Source organism: Somniosus microcephalus, chromosome 5, assembly GCF_052327205.1.
Source record: "Somniosus microcephalus isolate GS21.2 chromosome 5, FLI_Smic_1.0, whole genome shotgun sequence".
Lineage (NCBI taxonomy): Eukaryota > Metazoa > Chordata > Chondrichthyes > Squaliformes > Somniosidae > Somniosus > Somniosus microcephalus.
In genome coordinates, this window is record NC_140991.1 from 199,167,345 (window position 1) to 199,193,811 (window position 26,467).

The 26,467-nt window shown below is 44.3% G+C and overlaps 1 protein-coding gene across 11 annotated transcripts in view; it reads right to left on the bottom strand.

The window, feature by feature from the left end:
* nek10 (NIMA-related kinase 10) overlaps nucleotides 1-26,467 on the bottom strand; it is a 470,337-nt gene that overhangs the window by 186,490 nt on the left and 257,380 nt on the right. For all 11 annotated transcript variants that reach the window (XR_015078459.1, XM_085988547.1, XM_085988546.1 and 8 more), the window contains 2 exons: nucleotides 21,619-21,740; nucleotides 8,453-8,555 (listed from right to left, as the gene is read on the bottom strand). Coding sequence is in view for 10 of the 11 variants with exons in the window: in XM_085988547.1 (XP_085844673.1) it covers nucleotides 8,453-8,555; nucleotides 21,619-21,740 (225 nt within the window). In the remaining variant the exon portion in view is untranslated. The remainder of the gene's footprint in view (nucleotides 1-8,452; nucleotides 8,556-21,618; nucleotides 21,741-26,467) is intronic.

Consider the following 26,467-nt stretch of genomic DNA (forward strand, 5'->3'; position numbering starts at 1 on the left):
CAATCGCCTTGACCTTTGACGGCGCCTTATGCAGGCCAGTAGCGTCAATCACATGCCCCAGGTACTCAACTGAAGACTGAAAGAATTCACATTTGTCCTTACGAACTCTGAGTCCGTACTCTTTCAGTCGCTGTAGTGTCGCATCCAAGTTCAGAAGATGATCCTCCTCATTTGTCCCAGTGACAAGGATGTTGTCCAGGTAGCACTGGACTCCTGGCAGTCCACTCAAAATCTGATCCATTGCCCTTTGGAATAGAGCAGGGGCCGACGTAATTCCAAACGGAAGGCGGCAGTACCTGTATAGCCCCTTGTGTGTCACAATTGTCAGCAGCTCCTTTGATTTGTCATCGACATGCATTTGTAGATAAGCCTGGCATAAGTCTATTTTGCTGAACTTTTGCCCTCCGGCCAGGCCCGTAAAAAGATCACCAATGAGGGGGAGAGGGTACTGTTCCGCAGACAGCACCGGTTAATAGTCACTTTAAAATCCCCGCAGATTCGAACAGATCCATCCTTTTTCAGGACAGGAACAATGGGTGTGGCCCATTTGCTCATGCTCACAGGCTCCAGGACTCCATTCTCGACTAAGGCCTCCAAGTTAGCCTCAACTTTTGGCCTAATTGCATAGGGTACAGGTCGGGCTTTGTGAAACTTTGGCTTGCTGTCAGGTTTAATGTCCAGTCTCACGCTGATGTTTTTCATGCGCCCATTGAAGAGTTCTGCATGTTTGTTTAAAACTGCAGTCAGGCCTGACTCCCCTTTTGACATCATGCAGACTGCAGGCCAGTCCAGCTTGATTTTCTCTAGCCACGCGCGTCCCAGTAGAGATGGGTAATTTCCCTTTACCACATATAGTGGCAGTTTCGCAGTCTGTCCTTTCAATTTAACTGTCACCTCAATGGCGCCTCTCATGGCCACAGGTTCGCTGGTATACGTCTTTAGCACAATGTTTGTTGGCTGAAGGGTAAGATGCTTTAACATTTTGTTGTAGACAGTGTCTGAAACATGGGACACAGCCGCGCCTGTGTCCACCTCCATCCGCACTGATTGTCCCTCCACCAGTGGTGACACCCAGTAGCCATTTGGACCACCTGCAACCGTCAGTATGTGCACCTCTTCCTCCTCAGAGGTGTCGCTCCCCTCTGTTTTGCTTGTTCCATCATACTGCACTGAATGAACACTCTTTTTCTTCTCTTGTCCAAATACAGACATTTTGCTTTCATGCTTCCCAGCTCTGTCTGTTCATTTTTTACCTCTACCGGCCTGTTCAATGTGACCTTTTTTTCCACAATTTCGGCATTCCAGCTCCGTACACCAGCAGTCATTAGCGTGATGGCCCGTTTTCCCACAACGGTAACATGTGCCGTTCCGCGCACCTTTAGGTTCAGACGACACCCTGTGAACTCTCCCTGTTGAACTCAACTGGTGAGCCTCCTTTTCCGCCATCTCCATGGAGACACTAACTTCTATGGCATTTTCAAGAGTAAGGTTGTCCTCAGTAAGAAGGCGCTTCTGTGTGGCTGCACTTAGCAGACCACACACAAGTCTGTCTCTAATGGTGTCATTCAGCACCTCCTTGAACTCGCAGTGTTCTGACAACCTTTTTAAAGCAGCAATAAACATCGTCACTGATTCCCCCTCCTCTTGATTCCGTTTGTGAAATCTAAATCTCTCAGCAATAACCAGAGGTTTTGGTGAAAAATGTGCTCCAAGAATTTCCACTAGTTGTTTATATGTTTTAGTTCCTGGCTTATCTGGCTGTACAAGGCTGCAAAGTAAGTTGAATGTCTTTGCTCCCAGTATACTCAAAAAGGTAGGCACGACCTTATCGTTTGCCACCGCATTCGCCAAAACAAAAGTCAAAACGTTCCGTATAAGCGCTCCATTGCTCAACATTTTCATCAAAATCACCGATGTTTCCGAATATAGTAGCCATCTCACGTTTCAAATTTTAATTTCTATTACTCACTGCACCCGTAACGTTAATGTAATGCTGCAATCTCTGTTCCGAGTGTTTTGTAGTCGAAAACAAGAAAATTCCCACAACGCAGATTCATCCGATCCTCGTCGCCACTTTGTTGTGTCTGTACCTTTCTACCTAGACACAATTTAGAACTCAGAACTCAGAGATTCAAACATGAAGTGCTTTATTCAAAAAGGTTCTGGAGAGAACCAAACAAAGAGAGCTAAAACCTAACCAAGAGAACAACCCCAACCATTTATCTGCTGTGACAGCACCACCGCAGGTGGGAGGAGAACACACAATACATAACAAGAGTCACACTTGTTGTATTTCTTTTATTCATTCTTGGGATGTGGGCGTTGCTGGCATGGCTGTCATTTATTTCTCATCCCAGTTGCCCTTGAGAAGGTAGTGGTGGGCCTTCTTGAACCGTTTAAGTCTGTGTGGTAAAGGTGCTCCCACAATGCTGTTAATAAGGGAGTTCCAGGATTTTGACCCTGTGACAATGAAGAAATTGTGATATATGTCCGTCAGGGTGGTGTGTGACTTGGAGGTGATGGCATTCCCAGGCAACTGCTGCCCTTGTCCTTCCATGTGGTGGCAGTCATGAGTTTGGTTGGTGCTGCTGAAGAAGTAGTGGCAAATTATTGCAGTGCATTCTGTAGATAGTACATGCTGCAGCCACAGTACACCAATGGTGGAGTGGGTGGATGTTTAGCCTAGTGGATGAAGTGAAAATCAAGCGGACTGGTTTGTTCTTAAATGTTGCTGCAGCTGCACCCATCCAGGTAAGTGGAGAGTATTGCATCACACTCCTGATTTTTAGGTAGTGGAGAGGCTTTGAGGTCAGGAAGTGAGACACTCGCTGCAGAATACCCAGCCTCTGATCTGCTCTAGTAGCCACAGCATTTACATGGCTGGTCCAGTTGACTTTATGGTCAATGCTGACCCCAGGATGTTGATAATGGGGAACTCGGCAAAGGCAATCATATTGAATGTCAAAAGGATGTTGTTGGGCGCTCTCTTGTTGGAGATGGTCATAGTCTGTCACCTGTGTGGCACAAGTGTTACTTGCCACTTATTAGCCCAAGCCTGAATATTGTCCAGGTCTTGCTGCATGGACTGCTTTATTATCTGAGGAATTGCGAATGGATCTGAACACTGCAATCATCAGTGAACATCCCCACTTCTGAACTTATGATGGAGGGAATATGATTAATGATGCAACTGAAGATGGTTGGGCCTAGGATGCTGTTTGGGGAACTCCTGCAGCGATGTGCTGGGGTTGAGATGGTTGGTCAACAACCACAACCATCTTCCTTTGTGCCAGGTATGACTCTAGCCACTGGAAAGTTTTCCCCCTGATCCCCATTGCCTTCAGTTTTACTAGTTTCCTTGGTGCCACCCTAATCGAATGTTGCTTTGATGTCAAGAGCTGTCACTGTCACCTAACCTCTGGGATTCTGCTCTTTTGTCCACATTGGGATCAAGGCTGTAATGAGGTCTGGAGTTGGGTGTTCCTCGTGGAACCCAAACTGAGCATCAGTGAGCAGGCTATTGGTGCATAAATGCCACTTGATAGCACTGCTGATGACTCGTTCCATCACTTTCCTGAGATTAGGAGAAGGCTGATTGGGTGGTAATTCGTCAGGTTGGATTTGACCTATATTTTGTGAACAGGACATACCTGGGCAATTTAAGAAGTGAATGGATTTAAGGAAAAATTGTTTAATCTGGGAACAAGTTCACAAAGGCAGAGGAGGGTGGTGATGGATCAAGGAAGAAGTGGAGGGCCACAAACCATTCTTGTGAGGGACGGAGCTATAGAGGGATTGTATGTCCATAGTGAAAAGGAGATGGTTAGTGTCAGGGAACTCAAATTGGTTAAAATGGCGGAGGCCGTCAGAAGAGTCGCAGTTGTAGCTGGGTAGGGACTGGACCGCGGGGAGAAAAAAATGGAGTTGAGGTTAGATGAAATAAGTTCTGTGGGACAGGCGCAGACTGACACAATAGGTCTACCGGGACAGTCTTGTTTGCGGATCTAAAGGAGGAGGTAGAAGTGGGCTGTGCACGGTTGGGGGTCTATGAGGTTGTGACCCATGGTAAGGTCTCCAGAGGAGATGATGTCAGTGACAGTCTGTGAGATGATGGCTTGGTGTTCAATAATGGGGTCATGGTCCAGGAGGAGGTAGGAGTTGTCAAAGAGTTGGTGTTCAGACTCTGCAAGGTAGAGTTCCTTCAAAAATCAAATAACTTAATGTTACATGAAAGAATGTCAGACTTCTTTTGTTATTTATTTGGTGCTGAACCTGTTTTTCTGTCTGTTGCAGGTGCAAATAGCATTTATTAGGAATGCAAATTCCTGAGAATTTGACAGCACCTTTTATTTGTGCAGTCTGCTTATGATTGTACTGGGACAAAAAGTGGAGTACTGTTAAACAACTAACATTCTGTTAAAAAAGAGTTTGATGCAAATTTATGGGATACAGAGGCAAGCATCAAAGATACTTATGGGTATCAGGAATTTAAGTTATAAGGAAATATTGAGAAAGTTTGACTTTGGAAAAGGACACACATCAAGGTGATGCAATTGAAGTTTTCCAAGATTCTGAATGGGATTAACAAAATTAATCCAGGCAAAACAACTCACTAAGAGGCACAAATGAAAAATTAGGAAGTTAAGAATACAAAAAAAGAAGCCACCCAAAACCTTTTCACCCAAGGTTATATATAATAGAGATGGCAGAAATATTAAATAATTATTTTGCTTCAGTAGTTACCGAGGAGATCGAACAGGTGGACATGACATTGGATAATAAGATTAGTAATGAGATAAGTGCATTTAAAATAAAACACGGGATTTATTAAATAAACTAATCAAACTGAAAGAGGATAAAACCCCTGGTCCGGATGGATTGCATCCATGCATTTTAAAAGAATCTAGGGAAGAGGTAGCAGAGGCATTACTACGTATATTTAATGATTCATTAGAAAAAGATGTAGTGCCAGAGGACTGGCGGATAGCTAACATAATACCAATACTTAATAAGGGGGATAGAACATGTCCAGGGAATTATAGACCAGTCAGCTTAACATCGGTGGCAAGAAAAATAATGTAATCCCGACTAAAGGAGAAAATAGAAGAACATCTAGAAACCAAAAATATAATGATGATGAATAGTCAGCATGGATTTCAAAAGGGAAAGTCTTGCTTGACCAACTTCATTGAATTTTTTGAAGAGGTAACAGAGAGAGTAGACAATGATAATGCAGTAGATGTAATTTATCTGGATTTTCAAAAGGCCTTCGATAAGGTACCCCATAATAGACTGATGAACAAGGTCATAGAATGCGGAGTCAGGGGACAAGTAGCAGAATGGATTGTTGACTGGCTTCAGGACAGAAAGCAGAGAGTAGGAGTAAAGGGTAGCTATTCACAGTGGCAGAAGGTGGGTAGTGGTGTTCCACAAGGATCAGTGCTGGGACCACTGCTGTTCACAATTTACATTAACGATTTAGACTTTGGAATCAAAAACACAATTTCTAAATTTGCGGATGACACCAAATTAGGGGTGAATAGCCAACACTGAGGTGGACTGCAACAAATTACAGAAGGACATTAATAAACTTGCAGAATGGGCATATATTTGGCAAATGAAGTTCAACACAGATAAATGTAAGGTATTACATTTTGGTAGGAAGAATAGGGAGGTCACTTATTATTTGGAGGGTGCGAGTCTAGGTGGGGTAGAGGAACAAAGGGATCTCTGAGTACAAATACACAAATCACTAAAAGTTGCGACATAAAAGAAGCAAACCAAGCACTAGGGTTTATTTCTAGAGGGACAGAATTGAAAAGTAGGGAAGTTATGCTAAACCTGTATCGAACTTTGGTTAGACCACACTTAAAGTACTGCATACTGTTCTGGTTGCCATATTATAAAAAGGATATAAAGGCACTGGAGAGGGTGCAGAGAAGATTTACAAGGATGATACCAGAAATGCAAGCGTATACATATTAGGAAAGGATGACCAGGCTGGGTCTCTTTTCTCTTGAAAAAAGGCGGCCGAGGGGTGACCTAATAGAGGTCTTTAAAATTATGAAAGGTTTTGATAGAGTGGATACAGAGAGAATGGCCGGAATTTTGCCGGCGCTCAGGGGGCGGGTTTGGAGGCAGGACATCCAGCAAAATTGCAAAGATTGACAGCGGGTCAGAAACCCGCCGTCAACTCGTCTCCAATCAATCTTCCCAAGAGTCGGGTCCCCAATTTGCCAATGAACCCGACGCCTAGCGGCAGGAGGAGGATTTTAGCCACTTAACTGCTTGTTAACAAGTTGTTAACTGGCAGTTAACAGGCTTTTTCCAATTTGGACACTGCGGGCTTCCTGACATCCGGACACCACACCAGGTAAGTGTAGCGTGTTGCGAGTCTGTTGTAATGTTTCTGCATTGATGACAGCTGCAGAAGTGGTGTGAAGGATCCAATGGTGCACTGGTGAGTTTCAGAGGTTAGAAAATGTTGGGAAATTCATTTTTAGACTTTTATGTAGGTAACAAGTTTTGATTTGTATGTGTAGTCCCACCTCTTTGGGAGAACCTCTCTCACCAATGACAGATCACTTCTGTAACCTCACCATCTGTTCTAGCCTAAGGAGGGAGTCATTGGTGAGCCTGTGTGCAAGTTCTCACCTTTGTACAATGATTGTCAGTGTTTGCAGCACCTCAGTGCTGTCAAACACTGAGAAATCAGCTGTCAAAAAAAAGTGCGTGGTCCCTTTAAGAAAACCGGCAGCTGACACATCATCAAATGACGTCATCCGACACCGGCTTCCTCCTAATTGGCCGGCAAGCCTGCAGGGTGGGCTTAACGAGGCCAATTGACGCAAAATCACGTCCGTGAACCAGATGTCATTGGGGGCGAGACTGAAACCCGGAAGCCACCTGACCCGTTCCCAAGCCGCATCGATCGATAAAATCGCGGCCAATGTTTCCACTTGTAGGGAAGAGCATAACTAGAGGCCATCAATATAAGATAGTCACCAAGAAATCCAATAGAAAATTCAGCAGAAACTTCTTTCCCAAAGAGTGGTGAGAATGTGGAACTCGCTACCACAGGGAGTGGTTGAAACGAATAGTATAGTCGCATTTAAGGGGAGGCTAGATAAGATCATGAGGGAAAAGGGAATAGAGGGTTATGCTGATAGATTTAGATGAAGAAAGACGGGAGGAGGCTTGTGTGGAGCATAAACACCGACATGGACTGGTTGGGCCGAATGGCCTGTTTCTGTGCCGTATATCCCATGTAATCCAAAACGTAATACTGTTACAGAATAATTTGCCAGGGAAGACCATTAAAGCAGCCAGTATAAATGAGTCTCTCACTGATTATCATATGCAAGAAAAGGTTACAAGTTTGAAATCACTTCCTTAAAATTGTTATTTTAAAATCAAGACAAAGCTGTATGGTGTTCATTATTTTCAGTTTTTTTCAATTAGCACTTCTTCAGAGTTATTTCTGGCTTCCATGATGAATGTTCCTGACGACAACAGTCATTTAAAAGAGAACACCATGGAATAGCCTTTTATGTTAAAACAGTTTATTTGCAATGTAAGTTATAAAAGAAAGAAATTTATTTTGCGCCTTATCAAATATCTCAAACATCTCAAAGTGCTTCAAATTACTATGGATTAATTTTAAGTGCAGCGACTGTCATGTAGGCAAACATGACAGTCATGTTGTGCATAACAAGATCCCACAGACTTAATATAATAATACAAAATAAATAAAAGACACTATGGGGGATGCTTTCTGCTGTTAATGGCAATGTTAGCAGAGTTGGGCATTAAAACATGTGTGAAGCCTGGAGATGAACTGAAACCGCCAGATCTTTCCTTTTCTGTGCTTGTCCTTGTTTTATCTGCTTTAGGGAGACCGAAAATTGTAGGTTTTCTAAAAAAGAAAATCTGCTCTTGCTGGTTATTGGGTTTTCAGAGAAAGATGTGGCATTTTTGCTCAGGTCAAAAGCACTTAGAGATAAACAATAAACTGCTGAAAATCTCTGATGTAGTGTTCTAAGGTATATTCTCCATCATGGGAAATCAAACATCTCAAGGTTTGGATGTTTAAATAAATCATTACAAGTAGAGTTGGTTTTGGTCAGCTGGGTGTCTGATGTTCAAAAACCTATTGCCATGTTTAAAATTTTCCAAACAAAGGTACTGAGAATTCCACACACAGAGTTTCGGTTTGTTTAATATGAAGTAAAATACTCTCTCCCCATAGGAAAACATCCCATTCACACAATTCCAAAAAGCTTAGGCGTAGGTGTAGCAGAGTCAAGGCTTAGGGACTCCCAAGTTATGTTGCAGTGAATCGTAATAAAATGTTAAAAGAATTTCACTTGTACAACTGAACTTTCCCTAATTGTACCTAACAATTAACTTCGCAAGGCAGGCATGCACAAATATTCTTAAGTTACATACTTACTTATTGTTACCTTGTCTTGCTCACCCAGCATGATATTGTTGGGTGTAATATCTCTGTGGACAATTCTTTTTTCTTTGTGTAAATAACGCAGTGCGAGGCATATCTAAAAAAAAGTAATTGAGTAGAATTATTAGTCAGAAAAATACACTTAAAATATGATGCAACGGTTATATAAACATTAAAGACAGTGTGAGTAGAGTTCTCCATAAATATACATTTAAGATTACATAACTCTAAAACAGTCTTTGATATGGAGAAGTAAATAAATGATTAACTGGATAGTGAGACACAAAACTTCATATTGATGATGTTACATACATTTCATTGTATTTTTTTAAACTGAAACAATTAACTTGGGCAAATCACAGGCTAGAAAAGCTACTGTTGGTACAGTTAATTCTGAATTGGACAATGCAAGTTATATACAGTAAACAGTATAAGAAGCATTGATACACATGCCATTCATAGCAGTATTATATGCATCATATGTACCCATATGGCCTGTGAATAAGAGACCTATCATACTTCATATTGCCCAATGCAAGATTCCAGAAAAAATGAAAACTGGCTCCTCCACTATCAAAACAGTTTGCTCTCTTCTCAAGTGCCATCTCCTCTGGTAAAGACAATTTGTTCAGTTTACAACCTGCATAAAGGAAATGGCACAGATAAGCTAACTATTACAAAGGCAAAATACTGCGGATGCTGGAAATCTGAAATATAAAGAGAAAATGCTGGAAATACTCAGCAGGTCGGGCAGTATCTGTGGAGAGAGAAACAGAGTTAACAGGAGGCATTTTAACCTCGCGTGGGTTTGGGGGGGGGGGGGTGAAAACCGTGAAAAATGCGAGTGCGTCGGACAGCCAGCTCCAACTCGCCGACTTCCGCGTTTAACTGGAGTGCATGAGGCTGCTGGTAGAGCGATACTTCAACTGACTTTCAAATTTAACAGCGCATCCATGGGTTTCCCGGGCTTCCTGAAACTCGCTAGTGAAAGCAAGGCAAGAACACAACAGCAATTGAGGAGGCTGATTCAAACTCAGAAATACTGCAATGAATACTCAGTACTTGCAGCTGCTTTCTTGCCTACTAATGGGAAAGGGTTTGTTGACAGTGCTTTTGCTGAGACCTGAGTGCGAGGTCAGCAGAGCGTGCTGTGAGTTTGGGTAAGTGTGAGAGTTCTTTAATTGTTATTTCTCTTTAAATCATTCTTGATAAGGTCACTTAAGCAGTTTAAGTAAAGGGGAAAAGTTAAGTATTTGGGATTCTGTTGGTTTAAGAAGAGTAAAACAAGGTTACACTGCAGTAGGAGTAAATTGGCACAGCAGGCAGTGAAAACCAGTTTTCTAACCAATCAGCAGGGGTGACTCATTTGGCTGTAAACAAACAAACAGTATAAAAAGACCATTGCTAGTGCGAGCAAGCACTGAGTGCGAGTCAGCAGAGAGTGCTGTGAGTTTGGGTAAGTGGGGTGTTAGGTGCTCTTTTCAAACTTTAACTCTGTGGGTTGCAGTTAATAAGGCCTTTCTGGTGCAGAGTGACTGTTGGTGAACCATTTAACTGGTGTAATTAGAGGGATTGATTTAATTTAAATCCATTAAATTAAAGGGGATACTAGCATCTATACTCGGGCAGAGGGTGTCCATAACTAACAATAACAAATTTAATTAATTACATAGAATGGAGCAGGTGATGTGTTACTGTTGCGAGATGTGGGAGCCGGTGAACCCCATTGAGGCTCACGGTGATTACATCTATGACGAGTGTCTGCTGCTACAGGAACTCCAGCTCCATGTTGATGAGCTGGAGTCTGAGCTTCAGACACTGCGACACATCAGGGAGGGGGAGAAGTTCCTGGACTCTGTGTTTCAGGAGATGGTCACACCTATGAAGTTAATTAATTCAGATATAGCCCATGGTCAGGGACAGGACGGTGTGACTACGAGTGAGGCAGGTACGGGGATCCAGGAGGTAGTGTTGGAGGAGCCGCAGCCCTTGCTCTTGTCCATCAGGTTCGAGGTTCTTACTCCCTGTGAGGATGGGAACAGGGACTGCGGGGAGGATGAGCAACCTGGCCACAGCACCGTAGAACGGGGGGCCATTCAAGATGGGGGAGTAAATAGAAATGTTGTAGTGGTAGGGGATAGTGTTATTAGGGGGATAGATAGAGTTCTCTGCAGCCGAGAGCGAGAGTCCCGTAGGCTGTGTTGCCTACCCGGTGCCAGGGTTAAGGACATCTCCTCTGGGCTGGAAAGAAACTTGCAGTGGGAGGGGGTGGATCCAGTTGTCGCGGTCCATGTTGGTACAAACGACGTAGATAGGACTAGGAAGCTGGTTCTGTTAAAGGAGTATGAGCAGCTAGGGGTCAAATTAAAAGACAGAACCTCAAGGGTAATAATCTCTGGATTATTACCTGAGCCACGAGCAAATTTGGCTAGGACAAATAAAATTAGAGAGTTAAATGCGTGGCTCAAAGACTGGTGTGGGAGAAATGGGTTTTGCTTCCTGGGACACTGGCACCAGTACTGGGGCAGGAGGGAGCTGTTCCGTTGGGACGGGCTTCACTTGGCCAGTATTGGGACTAGAGTCCTGGCGGATCATATAACTAGGGCTGTAGAGAGGGCTTTAAACTAACTAGTGGGGGGGGGAGGTTCCTAGAGAGCAAATAATAAAAATGACAACAGAGAAGGTCATAGACTTAGGTAGCAGTGGGGAAATTAAAAACCAGAGCTTGTCAGGAAGGGGCAGAAGGTATGGAGTAAAAGGTAAAGTAATAAAAAGGGCAAAAGCAGGAACTAAGTGTCACAAAACATCTTTGAAAGTTCTCTATCTGAATGCACGTAGCATTCGTAACAAAATAGATGAGTTAATGGCACAAATAACTACATATGGGTATGATCTTGTGGCCATTACAGAAACATGGCTGCAGGGTGACAATGCCTGGGAATTAAACATACCAGGTTATTTAACGATCAGGAAGGACAGGCAGGAAGGAAGGGGAGGTGGGGTGGCTATGTTAATAAAGGAAGGAATCACTGTAATACAGAGAAATGATATTGGGTCAAAAGATCAGGATAATGAAACAGTTTGGGTGGAGATAAGGAATAATAAGGGGAAAAAACACTAGTGGGCGTAGTCTATAGGCCTCCGAACAGTTGCAACTCTGTTGGATGGAGTATCAATCAGGAAATAGTTGAGGCTTGTAATAAGGGAACATCTATAATTATGGGGGATTTTAACTATCATATTAATTGGACAAATCAAATTAGGCAGGGCTGCCTTGAGGATGAGTTCATTGAGTGTATTAGGGATGGGTTTCTTGAGCAGTATGTAACTGAACCGACCAGGGGGCAAGCAACCTTAGATCTGGTCCTGTGTAAGGAGACAGGATTAATTAAAAATGTCCTAGTAAAGGATCCCCTTGGAATGAGTGACCATAACATGGTTGAATTCCATATTCAATTAGAGGGTGAGAAGGTTGGATCTCAAACAAGCGTGCTAAGCTTGAATAAAGGAGACTATGAAGGTATGAGAGCGGAATTGAGTCGAGTGGATTGGGAAAATAGATTAAAGGGTAAGACGCTACATGATCAGTGGTGTACATTTAAGGAGTTATTTTACAACTTCCAAAAAATATATATTCCACTGAGAAGAAAAGGGTGTAAAAGAAAAGACAGCCATCCGTGGCTAAGTAAAGAAATTAAGGATAGTATTCGACTAAAAACAAGGGCCTATAAGGTAGCCAAATCTAGTGGGAGGATAGAGGAATGGGAAAACTTTAAAAGACAGCAAAAAATAACAAAAAGATTAATTAAGAAAGGGAAGATAGATTATGAAAGTAAATTAGCAAAAAATATAAAAACAGATAGTAAGAGTTTTTATAGTTATATAAAAAGAAAAAGGGTGGCTAAAGTAAATGTTGGTCCCTTAGAGGATGAGACCGGAAAATTAATGGTGGGAAATATGCAGATGGCAAAAACACTGAATGAATATTTTGTATCAGTCTTTACAGTACAGGACACTAAGAATATCCCAACACTGGACAAACAGGGGGCTATAGCGGGGGAGGAGCTAAACACGATCAAAATCACTAAGGAAGTGGTACTCGGTAAAATAATGGGACTCAAGGCGGATAAATCACCTGGACCTGATGGTTTACATCCTAGGGTCTTGAGGGAAGTGGCGGTAGGGATTGTGGATGCATTGGTAATAATTTTCCAAAACTCCCTGGACTCGGCAAAGGTCCCGGCAGACTGGAAAACTGCTAATGTAACACCCTTATTTAAAGAGGGCAGTAGACAGAAGGCTGGAAACTATAGACCGGTTAGCCTAACATCAGTGGTAGGTAAAATTTTGGAGTCCATTATTAAGGAGACAGTAACAGGACATTTGGATAATCATAATTTAATAGGACAAAGTCAGCATGGTTTTATGAAGGGGAAGTCATGTTTGACAAATTTGCTGGAGTTCTTTGAGGAAGTAACATATAGGGTGGATAAAGGGGAACCAGTGGACGTAGTGTATTTAGACTTCCAAAAGGCATTTGACAAGGTGCCACACAAAAGATTATTGCTTAAGATAAAAAATCACGGGATTGGGGGTAATATTCTGGCATGGATAGAGGATTGGCTATCTAACAGAAGGCAGAGAGTTGGGATAAATGGTTCATTCTCAGACTGGCAATCAGTAACTAGTGGTGTTCCGCAGGGGTCAGTGCTGGGTCCCCAACTCTTTACAATCTATATTAACGATTTGGAGGAGGGGACCGAGTGTAACATATCAAAGTTTGCAGATGATACTAAGATGGGGGGGAAAGTAGTGAGTGAGGAGGACATAAAAAACCTGCAAGGGGACATAGACAGGCTAAGTAAGTGGGCAGAGATTTGGCAGATGGAATACAATACTGGAAAGTGTGAGGTTATGCACTTTGGCAGGAAAAATCGTAGAGGAAGTTATTATCTTAATGGCAAGAAACTGGAAAGTACTGAAGTACAAAGGGATCTGGGGGTCCTGGTGCACGAAACTCAAAAGGTTAGTATACAGGTGCAGCAAGTGATTAAGAAGGCCAATGGAATGTTGGCTTTCATTGCTAGGGGGATAGAATATAAAAATAGGGAGGTATTGCTTCAGTTGTACAAGGTATTGGTGAGACCGCACCTGGAATACTGCATACAGTTTTGGTGTCCATACTTAAGAAAAGACATACTTGCTCTCGAGTCAGTACAAAGAAGGTTCACTCGGTTAATCCCGGGGATGAGGGGATGGACATATGAGGAGAGGTTGAGTAGACTGGGACTCTACTCATTGGAGTTCAGAAGAATGAGAGGCGATCTTATTGAAACATATAAGATTGTGAAGGGGTTGGATCGGGTGGATGCGGGGAGGATGTTCCCGATGATGGGTGAAACTAGAACTAGGGGGCAGTCTTAGAATAAGGGGCTGCTCTTTCAAAACTGAGATGAGGAGGAACTACTTCACTCAGAGGGTGGTAGGTCCATGGAATATGCTGCCCCAAAAAGCTGTAGAAGCTACATCATTACATAAATTTAAAACAGAAATAGACAGTTTCTTAGGAGTAAAGGGAATTAAGGGTTACGGGGAGCGGGCAGGAATTTGGACATGAGTCTAGGTTCGGATCGGTCATGGCCCTGTGGGTAGCGGAGCGGGCCCAGGGGCTGTGTAGCCTGATCCTGCTCCTATTTCGTGTGTCTAATTCTGTTAGATTCAGGAGATGGTTCTGTGATAGTAGATTGGCGGTTAGGATCAGATCAGCCATGATCTTATTGAATGGCGGAGCAGACTCGAGGGGCCAATTGGCCTACTCCTGCTCCTATTTCTTATGTTCTTATGTTCTTTATTTTCTACACTTTTGCGGTTTCCTGAATCACATCAGGATGGGTGGCGTTTGGCTGCCTTAGATTAGACCTCTGATGAGGAGCAATATGACCAGCACCAGCAGCAGCCTGCTATAAAGAGACCTGTAGCAGGACATTAGAGAGGGGACCAGCAGCAGCTGGACAGCAGATAGGGGAGCAGCTCGCAGGAGGGACTAACCGCGACACAGCATCTACAGGCAGAGGCTGAGCTTCCTTGACATGTCGGAACAGCAGTGCTTCGGGACACACAGGTTGTCGCATTAGGTGGTGACAGTCATCTACAGCCTCCTAGAAGAAGACCTGCTGCCTGCTAGACCTGGTAGCCACACGTCACCAGTGGCTGCCAGGGCTCTGCTGGAGACACATGCAGGATCTCCCAGTGGGCAGCCCATAAATGCCTAAGACAGGTGCTTGCCAGGGCTGGCAATTATGTGAACTTCACCTGCGACGATACCTGTCAGAATGAGCAGGCACTTGGGTTTACATCTCTGGCTAGCTTGCTACAGGTGCAAGGTGTCATTGACGGCACACACATGGCAATCTGGGCACCCCCAGATCAACCAGGAATATTTGTGAACCGCAAGGGCTTCCACTCCATCAATGTGCAGTTGCCATGCAACCATAAAAAGATATATCTGCAGGTGTGCGCAAGATTCCGAGGGAGCTGCCATGAAGCTTTTGTCCTGCGGCAGCCTAAGCTCCCTGACCTCTTTGGACCTGCAAGCACACTTAAGGGGTGGCTGCTCGAAGACAAGGGATACTCACTTCAAACGTGGCTGATGACACCTGTCAGAAAGCTGACCAATGAAGCCCAACAGCGCTATAATGAATGCCACATGTTCACCAGATGTGTGATTGAATAAGCTATCGGCATGCTGAAGATGCGCTTCAGGTGCGTAGATAGATCTGGAGGCACCCTTTAGTACGCATAAGCCAGGGTGTCCAGAATGGTTGTGGTGTGCTGCGGACTACACAACACTGCACAGCAGCAAGGTTTAGACCTGCAGGTGGAACAAGGCGCAGAACACAGATCCTCTTTGGACGATTCCAAGGACGAGATGGATGATCTAGACGAGGGAACTAGATGTAATATCTCCAAGTTTGCAGATGACACAAAGCTGGGTGGGCGTGTGTGCTGTGAGGAGGATGCAGAGAAACTCCAGTATGATTTGGACTGGTGCAGATGCAGTATAATGTGGATAAATGCGAGGTTATCCACTTTGGTGGCAAAAAACAGGAAGACAGATTATCTGAACGGCAATAGATTGGGAAAAGGGAAAGTGCAACGAGACCTAGGTGTCCTTGTGCACCAGTTGCTGAAGGTAAGCATGCAGGTGCAGCAGGCGGTTAAGAAGGCAAATGGTATGTTGGCCTTCATAGCGAGAGGATTCGAGTACAGGAGCAAGGATGTCTTGCTGCAGTTGTACAGGGCCTTGGTGAGACCACACCTTGAGTATTGTGCGCAGTTTTGGTCGCCTTATCTGAGGAAGGATGTTCTTGCCATGGAGGGAGTGCAGCGAAGATTCACCAGACTGATACCTGGGATGGCAGGAATGACGTATGAAGAGAGATTGGGTCGATTAGGCTTATATTCGCTAGAGTTTAGAAGAATGAGAGGGGATCTCATTGAAACTTGTAAAATTCGAACAGGACTAGACAGACTAGATGCAGGAAGGATGTTCCCGACGGCAGGGGAGTCCAGAACCAGGGGGTCACAGTCTAAGGATAAGGGGTAAGCCATTTAGGACTGAGGTGAGGAGGAATTTCTTCACCCAGAGAGTGGTGAACCTGTGGAATTCTCTACCACAGAAGGCAGTTGAGGCCAGCTTATTAAATATATTCAAGGAGTTAGATATATTTCTTAAGGCTAAAGGGATATGGGGAGAAAGCAGGAACAGGGTACTGAATTTGGATGATCAGCCATGATCTCATTAAATGGCGGAATAGGCTCGAGGGGCCGAATGGCCTACTCCTGCTCCTATGTTTCTATGAGGAGGAAGACGAGGAGGAGGAAGGTATTGATGGCAATTAACCACCAGCTGCTCACATTGCTGCTAGGATGCCCTTATTAATGCAAGGTTCACTAAGGTTGCACCAGTAGACTGATGTCAGAAGCACATGCAAAGGCCACCCTTCCAGCCCCGCCCCGCCAATGCCACTGACACAAAGCATTCCTGAAAACAACCAACCACTCCTTCCACATTTGAAAGTGGCAAATGTGACACCATTGTTCAAGAAAGGGTGCAAGGACAATTCTAATAACTACAGGCCGGTCAGTTTAACATCAGTGGTGGGTAAAGTTTTAGAAACAATAATCAAGGAAACAATTAACGGGCACTTGGAAAGGTTTAAGCTAATTAAGGATAGCCAACACGGATTTGTAAAAGGCAGATCATGTTTGACTAATCTAATTGAATTTTTGATGAAGTAACAGGGAGGATTGATGAAGAGAATGCAATGGATGTCGTCTACATGAATTTTCGGAAGGCATTTGACAAAGTACCACCTAAAAATGAGGTGCCAACCTGGAGAAGCTGCAACGCAGGACTACATGCATGCTAAAAAGCAGAAGCAGCATGCTATAGACAGGACTAAGCAATCCCACAATCAATGGATCAGATCAAAGCTCTGCAGTCCTGCCACATCCAGTCGTGAATGGTGGTGGGCCATTAAACAACTAACAGGAGGAGGAGGCTCCATGAATATCCCCATCCTCAATGATGGTGCAGCCCAGCACGTCAGTGTAAAAGACAAGGCTGAAGCATTTGCAACCATCTGCAGCCAGAAGTGCCAAGTGGATGATCCATATCGGCCTACTCCTGAGGTCCCCACCATCACAGAAGCGAGTCTTCAGCCAATTCGATTCACTCCACGTGATATCAAGAAATGGCTGAGCGCACTGGATACAGCAAAACTATCGGCCCCGACAACATCCTGGTTATCGTGCTGAAGACTTGTGCTCCAGAACTAGCTGCGCCTCTAGCCAAGCTATTCCAGTACAGCTACAACACTGGCATCTATCCGATAATGTGGAAAACTGCCCAGGTATGTCCTGTCCACAAAAAGCAGGACAAATCCAACCTGGCCAATTACTGCCCCATCAGTCTACTCTCAATCATCAGCAAAGTGATGGAAGGTGTCAGACAGTGCTATGAAGCGGCACTTACTCACCAATAACCTGCTCACTGATGCCCAGTTTGGATTCCGCCAAAACCACTCGGCTCCCAACCTCATTACAGCCTTGGTCCAAACATGGACAAAGGAGCCGAATTCCAGAGGTGAGGTGAGAGTGACTGCCCTCGACATCAAGGCAGCATTTGACCGAGTATGGCATCAAGCAGCCCTAGTAAAACTGAAGTCAATGGGAATTGGGGGGAAACGTCCACTGGCTGGAGACATACCTAGCACAAAGGAAGATGGTTGTGGTGGTTAAAGGTCAATCATCACAGCCTCAGGATATTGCTGCAGGAGTTCCTCAGGGCAGTGTCCTAGGCCCAACCATCTTCAGCTGCTTCATCAATGACCTTCCCTCCATCATATGGTCAGAAATGGGGATGTTTGCTGATGAATGCACAGTGTTCAGTGCCATTCACAACTCCTCAGATAATGAAGCAGTGCATGCCCGCATGCAACAAGATCTGGACGACGTTGAGCCTTGGGCTGATAAGTGGCAGGTAATATTCATGCCACAGAAGTGCCAGGTAATGACCATCTCCAACAAGCGAGAGTCTAACCACCATCACTTAACATTCAACGGCATTACCATCGTCGAATCCCCCACCAGCAACTTCCTGGGGGGTCACCATTGACCAGAAATTTAACTGGACCAGCCACATAAATACTGTGGCAACAAGACTAGGTATTCTGCAGCAAGTGTCTCACCTCCTGACTCCCCAAAGCCTTTCCACCATCTACCAGGCACTGTAAGGAGTGTGATGGAATACTCACCACTTGCCTGGATGAGTGCAGCTCCAACAACACTCAAGAAGCTCGACACCATCCAGGACAAAGCAGCCCGCTTGATTGACACCCCATCCACCACCTTAAACATTCACTCCCTCCACCACTGGAGCACTGTGGCTGCGGTGTGTACCATCTACAAAATGCACAGCAGCAACTTGCCAAGGCTTCTTTGGCAGCACCTCCCAAACCCTCGACCTCTTCCACCTAGAAGGACAAGGGCAGCAGGCGTATGGGAACACCACCACTTCCAAGTTCCCCTCCAAGTTACACACCATCCTGACTTAGAAGTATATCCTTCATCGTCGCTGGGTCAAAATCCTGGAACTCCCTCCCTAACAGCACTGCGGGAGTACCTTCGCCACACGGACTGCAGCGGTTCAAGAAGGCGGCTCACCACCACCTTCTCAAGGGCAACTAGGGATGGACAATAAATGCTGGCTTTGCCAGCGACGCCCATGTCCCATGAATGAATTTTAAAAAAGCAGCAGTCATTGGAGGTCACGGACGACGATTCCTCAGAGGAGCCATTTTGTTCTGAAGGTACACCATCACAGGACTCCTGTGATATTCGCACTTCAGTGGTCCCAGTAAGACAGATTGCTGGATTTTCACCTGGAGACTCACACTTCACAAGTGGTGGAAGGGACAGCAGTGGAGAGTTTGCATCGGAGGGTGCGGCCCTCTCCAAGGTAGATGGTGGAAAGGCTTTGGGGAGTCAGAAGGTGAGACTCTCGCCGCAGAATACCCAGCCTCTGACCTGCTCTTGTAGCCACAGTATTTATGTGGCTGGTCCAGTTAAGTTTCTGGTCAATGGTGGCCCCCAGGATATTGATGATGGGGGATTCGGCGATGGTAACGCCGTTGAATGTCAAGGGGAGGTAGTTAGACGCTCATTTGTTGGAGATAGTCATTGCCTGGCTCTTGTGTAGCGTGAATGTTGCCTGCCACTTATCAGCCCAAGCCTGATTGTCGTCCAGGTCTTGCAGCCTGTAGGCCTAGACTGCTTTATTATCTGAAGAGTTGCAAATGACACTGAACACTGCGCAGTCATCAGTGAACATCCCCACTTCTGAACTTATGATGGAGGGAAGGTCATTGATGAAGCAGCTGAAGATGGTTGGGCCTAGGACACTGCCCTGAGGAACTCCTGCAGCGATGTCCTGGGGCTGTGATTGACCTCCAACCACCACAACCATCTTCCTTTGTGATAGGTCTGACTCCAGCCAGTCGGGAGTTTTCCTCCCAATTCCCATTGACTTCAGTTTTACTAGGGCTCCTTGATGCCACACTCAAGTCAAATGCTGCTTTGATGTCAAGGTCAGTCACTCTCACCTCACCTCTCGCATTCAGTTCTTTTGTCCCTGTTTGGACCAAAGCTGTACTGGGGTCTGGAGCAGAGCGGTCCTGGTGGAACCCAAACTGGGCGTCAGAGAGCAGGTTATTGGTGAGCAAGTGCTGCTTGATAGCACTGTTGATGGCACCTTCCATCACTTTGCTGATGATTGAGAGTAGACTGATGTGGTGGTAATTGGCCGGATTGGATTTGTCCTGCTTTTTGTGGACAGGACATACCTGGGCAGTTTTCCATATTGTCGGATAGATGCAGTGTTTTAGCTGTACTGGAACAACTTGGCTAGAGGCGCGGCTAGTTCTGGAGCACAAGTCTTCAGCACGACAGCTGGGCTGTTGTCGGGGCCCACAGTATTTGATGTATCCAGTGCGCTCAGCCATTTTTTGATATCACGTCGAGTGAATTGAATTGGCTGAAGACTGGCTTCTGTGGTGGTGGATAATTCAGGAGGAGGCCGATATGGATCATCCACTCGGACATCACTGCACACGTGAAGGCCCTGGCAGAGATAAAAGATATGAATTAGTACTGGCAAGGTAAGAATGTTGCAACTAATCATTATGAAGATGATCATATTTCACTTACTGTTGAAATCAAGTCTCTGCAGTTGTGATCCGCATAGGCCCACCTCTACTTCTCTCCCTTGTGCCTTGTGCTCTCTTTTCCTGCAACGGCATGACTGTAATGGCATGTGTTCACCCAAAGGATGCAGTACATTTGGTGAGGGTGACGATCAGGGACAGGCATAAAATTGCATAAGGATGAGGGTGAGTGCCAGTGATGGATGGATAGATGGGGATGTGAGGAAGTGCATAGAAAGAGAAGGATGTGTATTCGTGCAAGGTCAGTGGGTGTGAGGAGTGATGTGATCGATTAGGCTTGAGAACACAGAATGAGGAGGTGGGGTGATGCGCACAGCAAGATGTAGGTGAATGTGCAACTGTACTCACCTTTCCTGCACTAAATCCAGGAGCGTGGCATAATGCTCCTGCTGCTGACCTCCTGGGCCACCTCCAGGCACGTCTTCTTTGTGTCAGCAGTAGGTTTCTTCCTCCCGTTGCTGGGGAAGAGTATCTCTCTCCGGCTCCTCACTGACCCCAGAAGCACATCAAGCGAGGCGCCATTAAACCACGGCGCAGGCTGTGATCATCCTGATTCCATAATGAGAGTTCTACCACTGTTGCTTCCAACTCCAAGCTCCTGCAAATTACATTTTTGGGTTGGCCCTTTAAATACTGGAGTTGAGATCACGTTGCGAGGGTCCTCATCACGACCACTGCTGTGCAATTGACGCCAAACCCGGAAGTAAAATTATAATGAGGTGGCTGCATTAAAAAGGCACAGACAGGCGCACTGAACTTACTTTTGGGTTTCCCATGCAATATCGGACCCCTCCCTCGCCCCACTCCCAATGCGTCTGCATCCGGGCCAATGTTTCAAGTCGATAACCTTTAGTCAGAACAGTTCTGACCAAAGGTCACTGACCTGAAACATTAACTCTGTTTCTCTCTCTACAGAGGCTGCCTGACCTGCTGAGTATTTCCAGCCTTTTCTGTTTATAGATAAGCTAACTATGCAGTTCTTGGCCTGACTGAATGGTATTTTTAACCCAATGTGTGTGTGTAGGTTCAGTGCCCATCATGTGGTATCTTAAAAGTGATATAAAATTCTCAACTCCCTATTATTGTCACTTGTGAATTTGAGTGACTTGCGATAGCAGAAAATATCAGTCACATTACCTCTGGTGAGCTTTACTGAAAATATTAGCATAAATCTAAACTGCTGTAGAAACAGAAAACACACCAAGGATAAATATTAGAAGAATACTTCTAAATTCAATGTGCAAACCCATCATATCAGATTCATGTTTGTTACTTTTGTCCTTGAATAAATATCTTATCCAACGGGTCTCCAACGTACCCTCCATTTCAGTACTAAGATCATTACAGTGTATAAAGAACATTAAAGGTTCTTACTTGTATAAATATAGTCCATATTCTTTCTTCTGTAAACTCTTGCTGCTTTTCCTTGAGGGAATTAAAGTGCTCACCAAGGGGTGCTCCTTCGATCAATTCCATAACTATATACAATCGGTCATCTACAAAGAACAGCAATAAACAAGAGAATCTTTTGACAGAAGTACTGAACTATCCTTATTTTTGCCCTCTGTCAATATGCCAGAAATATATCTGAAGTTTTACAAAACATTTAGGGTTCTAAAATTGGCAAAACAAAGAAAAACAAAAGAAAATATTATATCAACCAAGATAAATCTGAAAATTGTTATTCCTACAGTAAATTATCAGACATATATTTAATAGGTAGGTGAAAATATATAAGATAGTCAACAAACTGTGACAATAAACCTCAATGTTTAATAAGATAGTGTGAGCCTGAACTATTCCTATAGTGCGGCAATATATATAACATACTAAGCACCAGTGGGTTTAAGTTCAAACTTGAAGCCAGGAGGTCCTGAGTGTGAATCCTAACACTTTTGCTCATCCTTTCATCCTTCCAAGGCAAATAAAATAAGTACCATATCGAAGGATGTGGGATGAGGCTGCATGCACTGCTTGCCACATGGTCACAGTATTTATCCTTGGATACTCCAGGAGTTTAGCACCACAGAGTGAACAACTGCGAGTTTGGTAAGTGTGGGAGTTCAGTGAAGTGGGGGAAGGAGGTGCTTGCTTTTCTTAACTTCTCCCGCAGAGCGGCGGTGGACCTGAGCGGGAGCAGACCGAGGCCCGAGAGCGGGGATAAAAGCAGCAACAGACCTGCATCAACAAGGGAAAACGGCAGTGTGATGTGACATGAATCAGTCATTCATGAAAGAAAGACTTATGAAATAATACTGAGCGGCCTATGGGTGGCGCTGTCCAGGGAGAGTATAAATAGTCGGGCACGGGCCCAGCTTGCGCAGGACATTCTTAAAAGGAACTAGTGAAGGACACAACTAGACCTGCATGTTGTAAAACAGTTGATTAAAGCTTTGTTTAACACTTAGACCAAGTGCCAAGTAGTTTTCTTACGTCATGATGTTACAGGTAAGGCAGGTAAGTGATTGTGGGCTAAGTTTTAAGATAGTGACCGTGGGCTAAATTTTAAGTTAACATATAGGCCCAGAAATTTGGTTCGGGGCTTCCTGCGGGTGCAAGCCCCCGACCTGCACTTATCTAGCGCACCGGCCGTTGAGCTGTGGGCCCCGGTGGAATTCTGATCCTGGGCCTCCTCCAACTGCCGGTGCACAGTGCTTGCGTATCCCAGGGGCGCAGTTAGTTCGGTGCGTCCCCTGGGATCACGTGGGCCATGGAGAGCCAATGGTAGCAGGGAATGCTTCATTCGTAAGTTTGACAGCTGTCAAACCTATAAATACTATAAGCCCCAAAACATCACTAAATCTTCAAATAATTTTTTTTTTTTAAATCACATTTTAAAAATAAACTATAAATTACATGAAATAACTATTTTAAACAATAATTTAAACTTTTGAAAAAAATAATTTTATTTTCTAACGGGGCTAAAAATAAACTTACCTTTCTTTAAAGTATTTAAAAATAATAAACCTGTGGGAAAAATGTTTTAATTTTAATTAATTCACCACTTACCTTGTAAAAAGCAGGCCTTGCGACTGCTTTTTACATGTCTAACTTCTGGAGACTTACCTTCCCGGGAAAACCTGCAAAAAAAACGTAAGTTCGATGCGCACGCGCTGCCTCTCCTGCGCATGCATTCGACCTCTGAACCCCATCTTTCAGGGGAACGGACGTGCCGGTTTCCCGCGCATGCGCAGTGCATGCACGAAACCGGCACTTCCATTGGGCTTACGGGTAAGTACCCCATGCGTACTCACCCTTGGAGACCCGAATTTCTGGGCCATTACATATAACTAAATTTTAAAAACTAAACTTAATTTAATTAATTTAATAAACTAAACGAGGTAAATAATTTGATTAATACTAAACTAATTAAACAAATAAAATAATGGGAAAACAGGAGATGTGTTGCTGCTGCAATATGTGGCAGCTTGTGGACATTTTTGTCCAGGGCGACTACATCTGCAGTAAGTGTCTGCGGCTCGAGGAGCTTCGGCTCCGAGTTGAGAAGCTGCAGACATTGCAAAACATCAGGGAGGGAGAAAGTTACCTGGACATTTTGCTCCAGGAGGCAGCCACACCCTTTAGATTAAATAATTTAGAATTGACACGTGGTCAGGGACAGGAGGGTGTGACTGCGAGTGAGGCAGATTACGGGGATCCAGGAGGTAGTATTGCAGGAGCCTCAGTCCCTGCACTTGTCCAATAGATTCGAGGTTCTTGCAACCCTTGTGGACCAGTGTGGTGACTGCAGGGAGGACGAGTAAACTGACCACGGCACCGTGGTACAGGAAGCCGTTCAAATGGGGGGAGTAAAAAGGAAGGAGGTTGTAGTAGGTGACAGTATAGTTAGGGGGATCGGCACTGTTCTCTGCAGCCAGGAGCGTGAGTCCCGAAGGCTATGTTGCCTACCCGGTGCCAGGGTAAAGGACATCTCCTCCGGGCTGGAGAAGAACTTGAAGTGGGAGTGGGAGGGGGAGGATCTAGTTGTCGTGGTCCATGTAGGTACCAACGACATAGGTAGGACAAAGAAAGAGGTTCTGCTGAGAGAGCTGGAGCAGCTAGGGACTGAATTAAAAAGCAGAACCACAAAGGTCAGAATCTCTGGATTATTACTGGACCCACGAGCAAATTGGCATAGGGTCAATAGGATCAGGGAGATGAATGCGTGGCTCAAAGATTGGTGTGGGAGAAGTAGGTTTTGATTTGTGGGGCACTGGTACCAGTACTGGGGAAAGAGAGCTGTTCCGTTGGGACGGACTACACCTGAACCATGCTGGGACCAGAGTTCTAGCGAATCGAATAACTAGGGAGGAAGATAGGGCTTTAAACTAAATAAGGCGGGGGGGGGGGGTGGTGCCCCGGTGGTGAGAAATCTAGAAAACTAAAGAGAAAAAACAAGGAAGTAGTGCAGGAAAGTGATTGGGGTAAGGATAACCAGATTGTGTCAGGAAGGGACAGAGCATACAAACAAAGGAGTGCATTAACAAATAGGGTCCGGGTAAGAAAAAATGGTAATAAGACAAATGGGCCATAGTACAAAAAAAGTTAAGATGTCTAAAACTGTTAAAGACAAATCTAAAGGCACTGTATCTGAATGCACGAAGCATTCATAATAAGGTAGACGAATTAACAGCACAAATAGATGTAAACGGATATGATATAATTGCGATTACGGAGACACGGCTGCAGGGTGACCAAGGCTAGGAGCTGAATATCCAAGGATATTCGATATTTAGGAAGGACAGGCGAAAAGGAAAAGGAGGTGGGGTGGCCTTGTTAGTAAAGGATGAAATCAGAGCAATAGTGAGAAATTATATTGGCTCAGAAAATCAAGATGTAGAATCAGTCTGGGTGGAGTTAAGAAGCACCAAGGGGCATAAAACATTGGTGGGAGCTGTCTATAGGCCTCCAAATAGTAGTGGTAATGTAGGGGATGGCATCGAACAGGAATTAGAGATGCATGTAACAAGGGTATTACAGTAATCATGAGTAACTTTAATCTAAATATAGACTGGCCAAACCAAATTAGCAATAATACTGTGGAGGATGAATTCCTGGAGTGTGTACGAGATGGTTTTTTAGACCAGTACGTTGAGGAGCCAACTAGGGACCAGGCTATCCTAGATTGGGTATTGTGCAATGAGAAGGGGTTAACTAATAATCTTGTTGTGCGGGGTCCTTTAGGGAAGAGTGACCATAACATGAAAGAATTCTTCATTAAAATGGAAAGTGAAGAAGTCCAATCCGAAACTAGGGTCCTAAATCTAAACAAAGGAAACTACGATGGTATGAGGAGTGAGTTGGCTATGATAGATTGGGGAGCTTCATTAAAAGGCATGAAGGTGGATAGGCAATGGCTAACATTTAAGGAACGAATGCATGAATTGCAACAGTTATACATTCCTTTCTGGTGCAAAGACGCAAAAAGAAAAGCAGCCAAACCATGGCTAACAAAAGAAATTAAGGACAGTATTAGATTCAAAGAGGAGTCATATAAAGTTGCCAGAAAAAGTAGTAAGCCTGAGGATTGGGAGCAGTTTAGAGTTCAGCAAAAAAGGACCAAGAGATTGATTAAGAGGGGAAAAATAGAGTATGAGAGTAAACTTGCAAGGAACATAAAAGCGGATTATAAAAGCTTCTACAAGTATGTAAAAAGAAAAAGATTAATGAAGACAAATGTAGGTCCCTTACAGTCAGAAACGGGAGAATTTATAATGGGGAACAAGGAAATGGCAGAGCAATTAAACAAATACTTTGGTTCTGTCTTCACGGAAGAGGACACAAATAACTTCCCAGAAATGCTAGGGAACCAAGGGTCTAGTGAGAAGGAGGAATTAAAGGAAATTAGTATTAGTAAAAAAAATAGTGCTGGAGAAATTAATGGGACTGAAAGCTGATAAATCCCCAGGGCCTGATAATCTGCATCCCAGAGTACTAAAAGTGGTAGCCATGGAATTAGTGGATGCATTGGTTGTCATCTTCCTAAATTCTATAGATTATGGAACAGTTCTTGCAGATTGGAGAGTGGCAAATGTAACCACACTATTTAAAAAAGGAGGGAGAGAGAAAACAGGGAACTACAGACCAGTTAGCCTAACATCAGTAGTAGGGAAAATGCTAGAGTCTATTATAAAGGATGTGGTAGACACTTAGAAAATATCAATGGGATTAGACAAAGTCAACATGGATTTATGAAAGGGAAATCGTGTTTGACATCCCTACT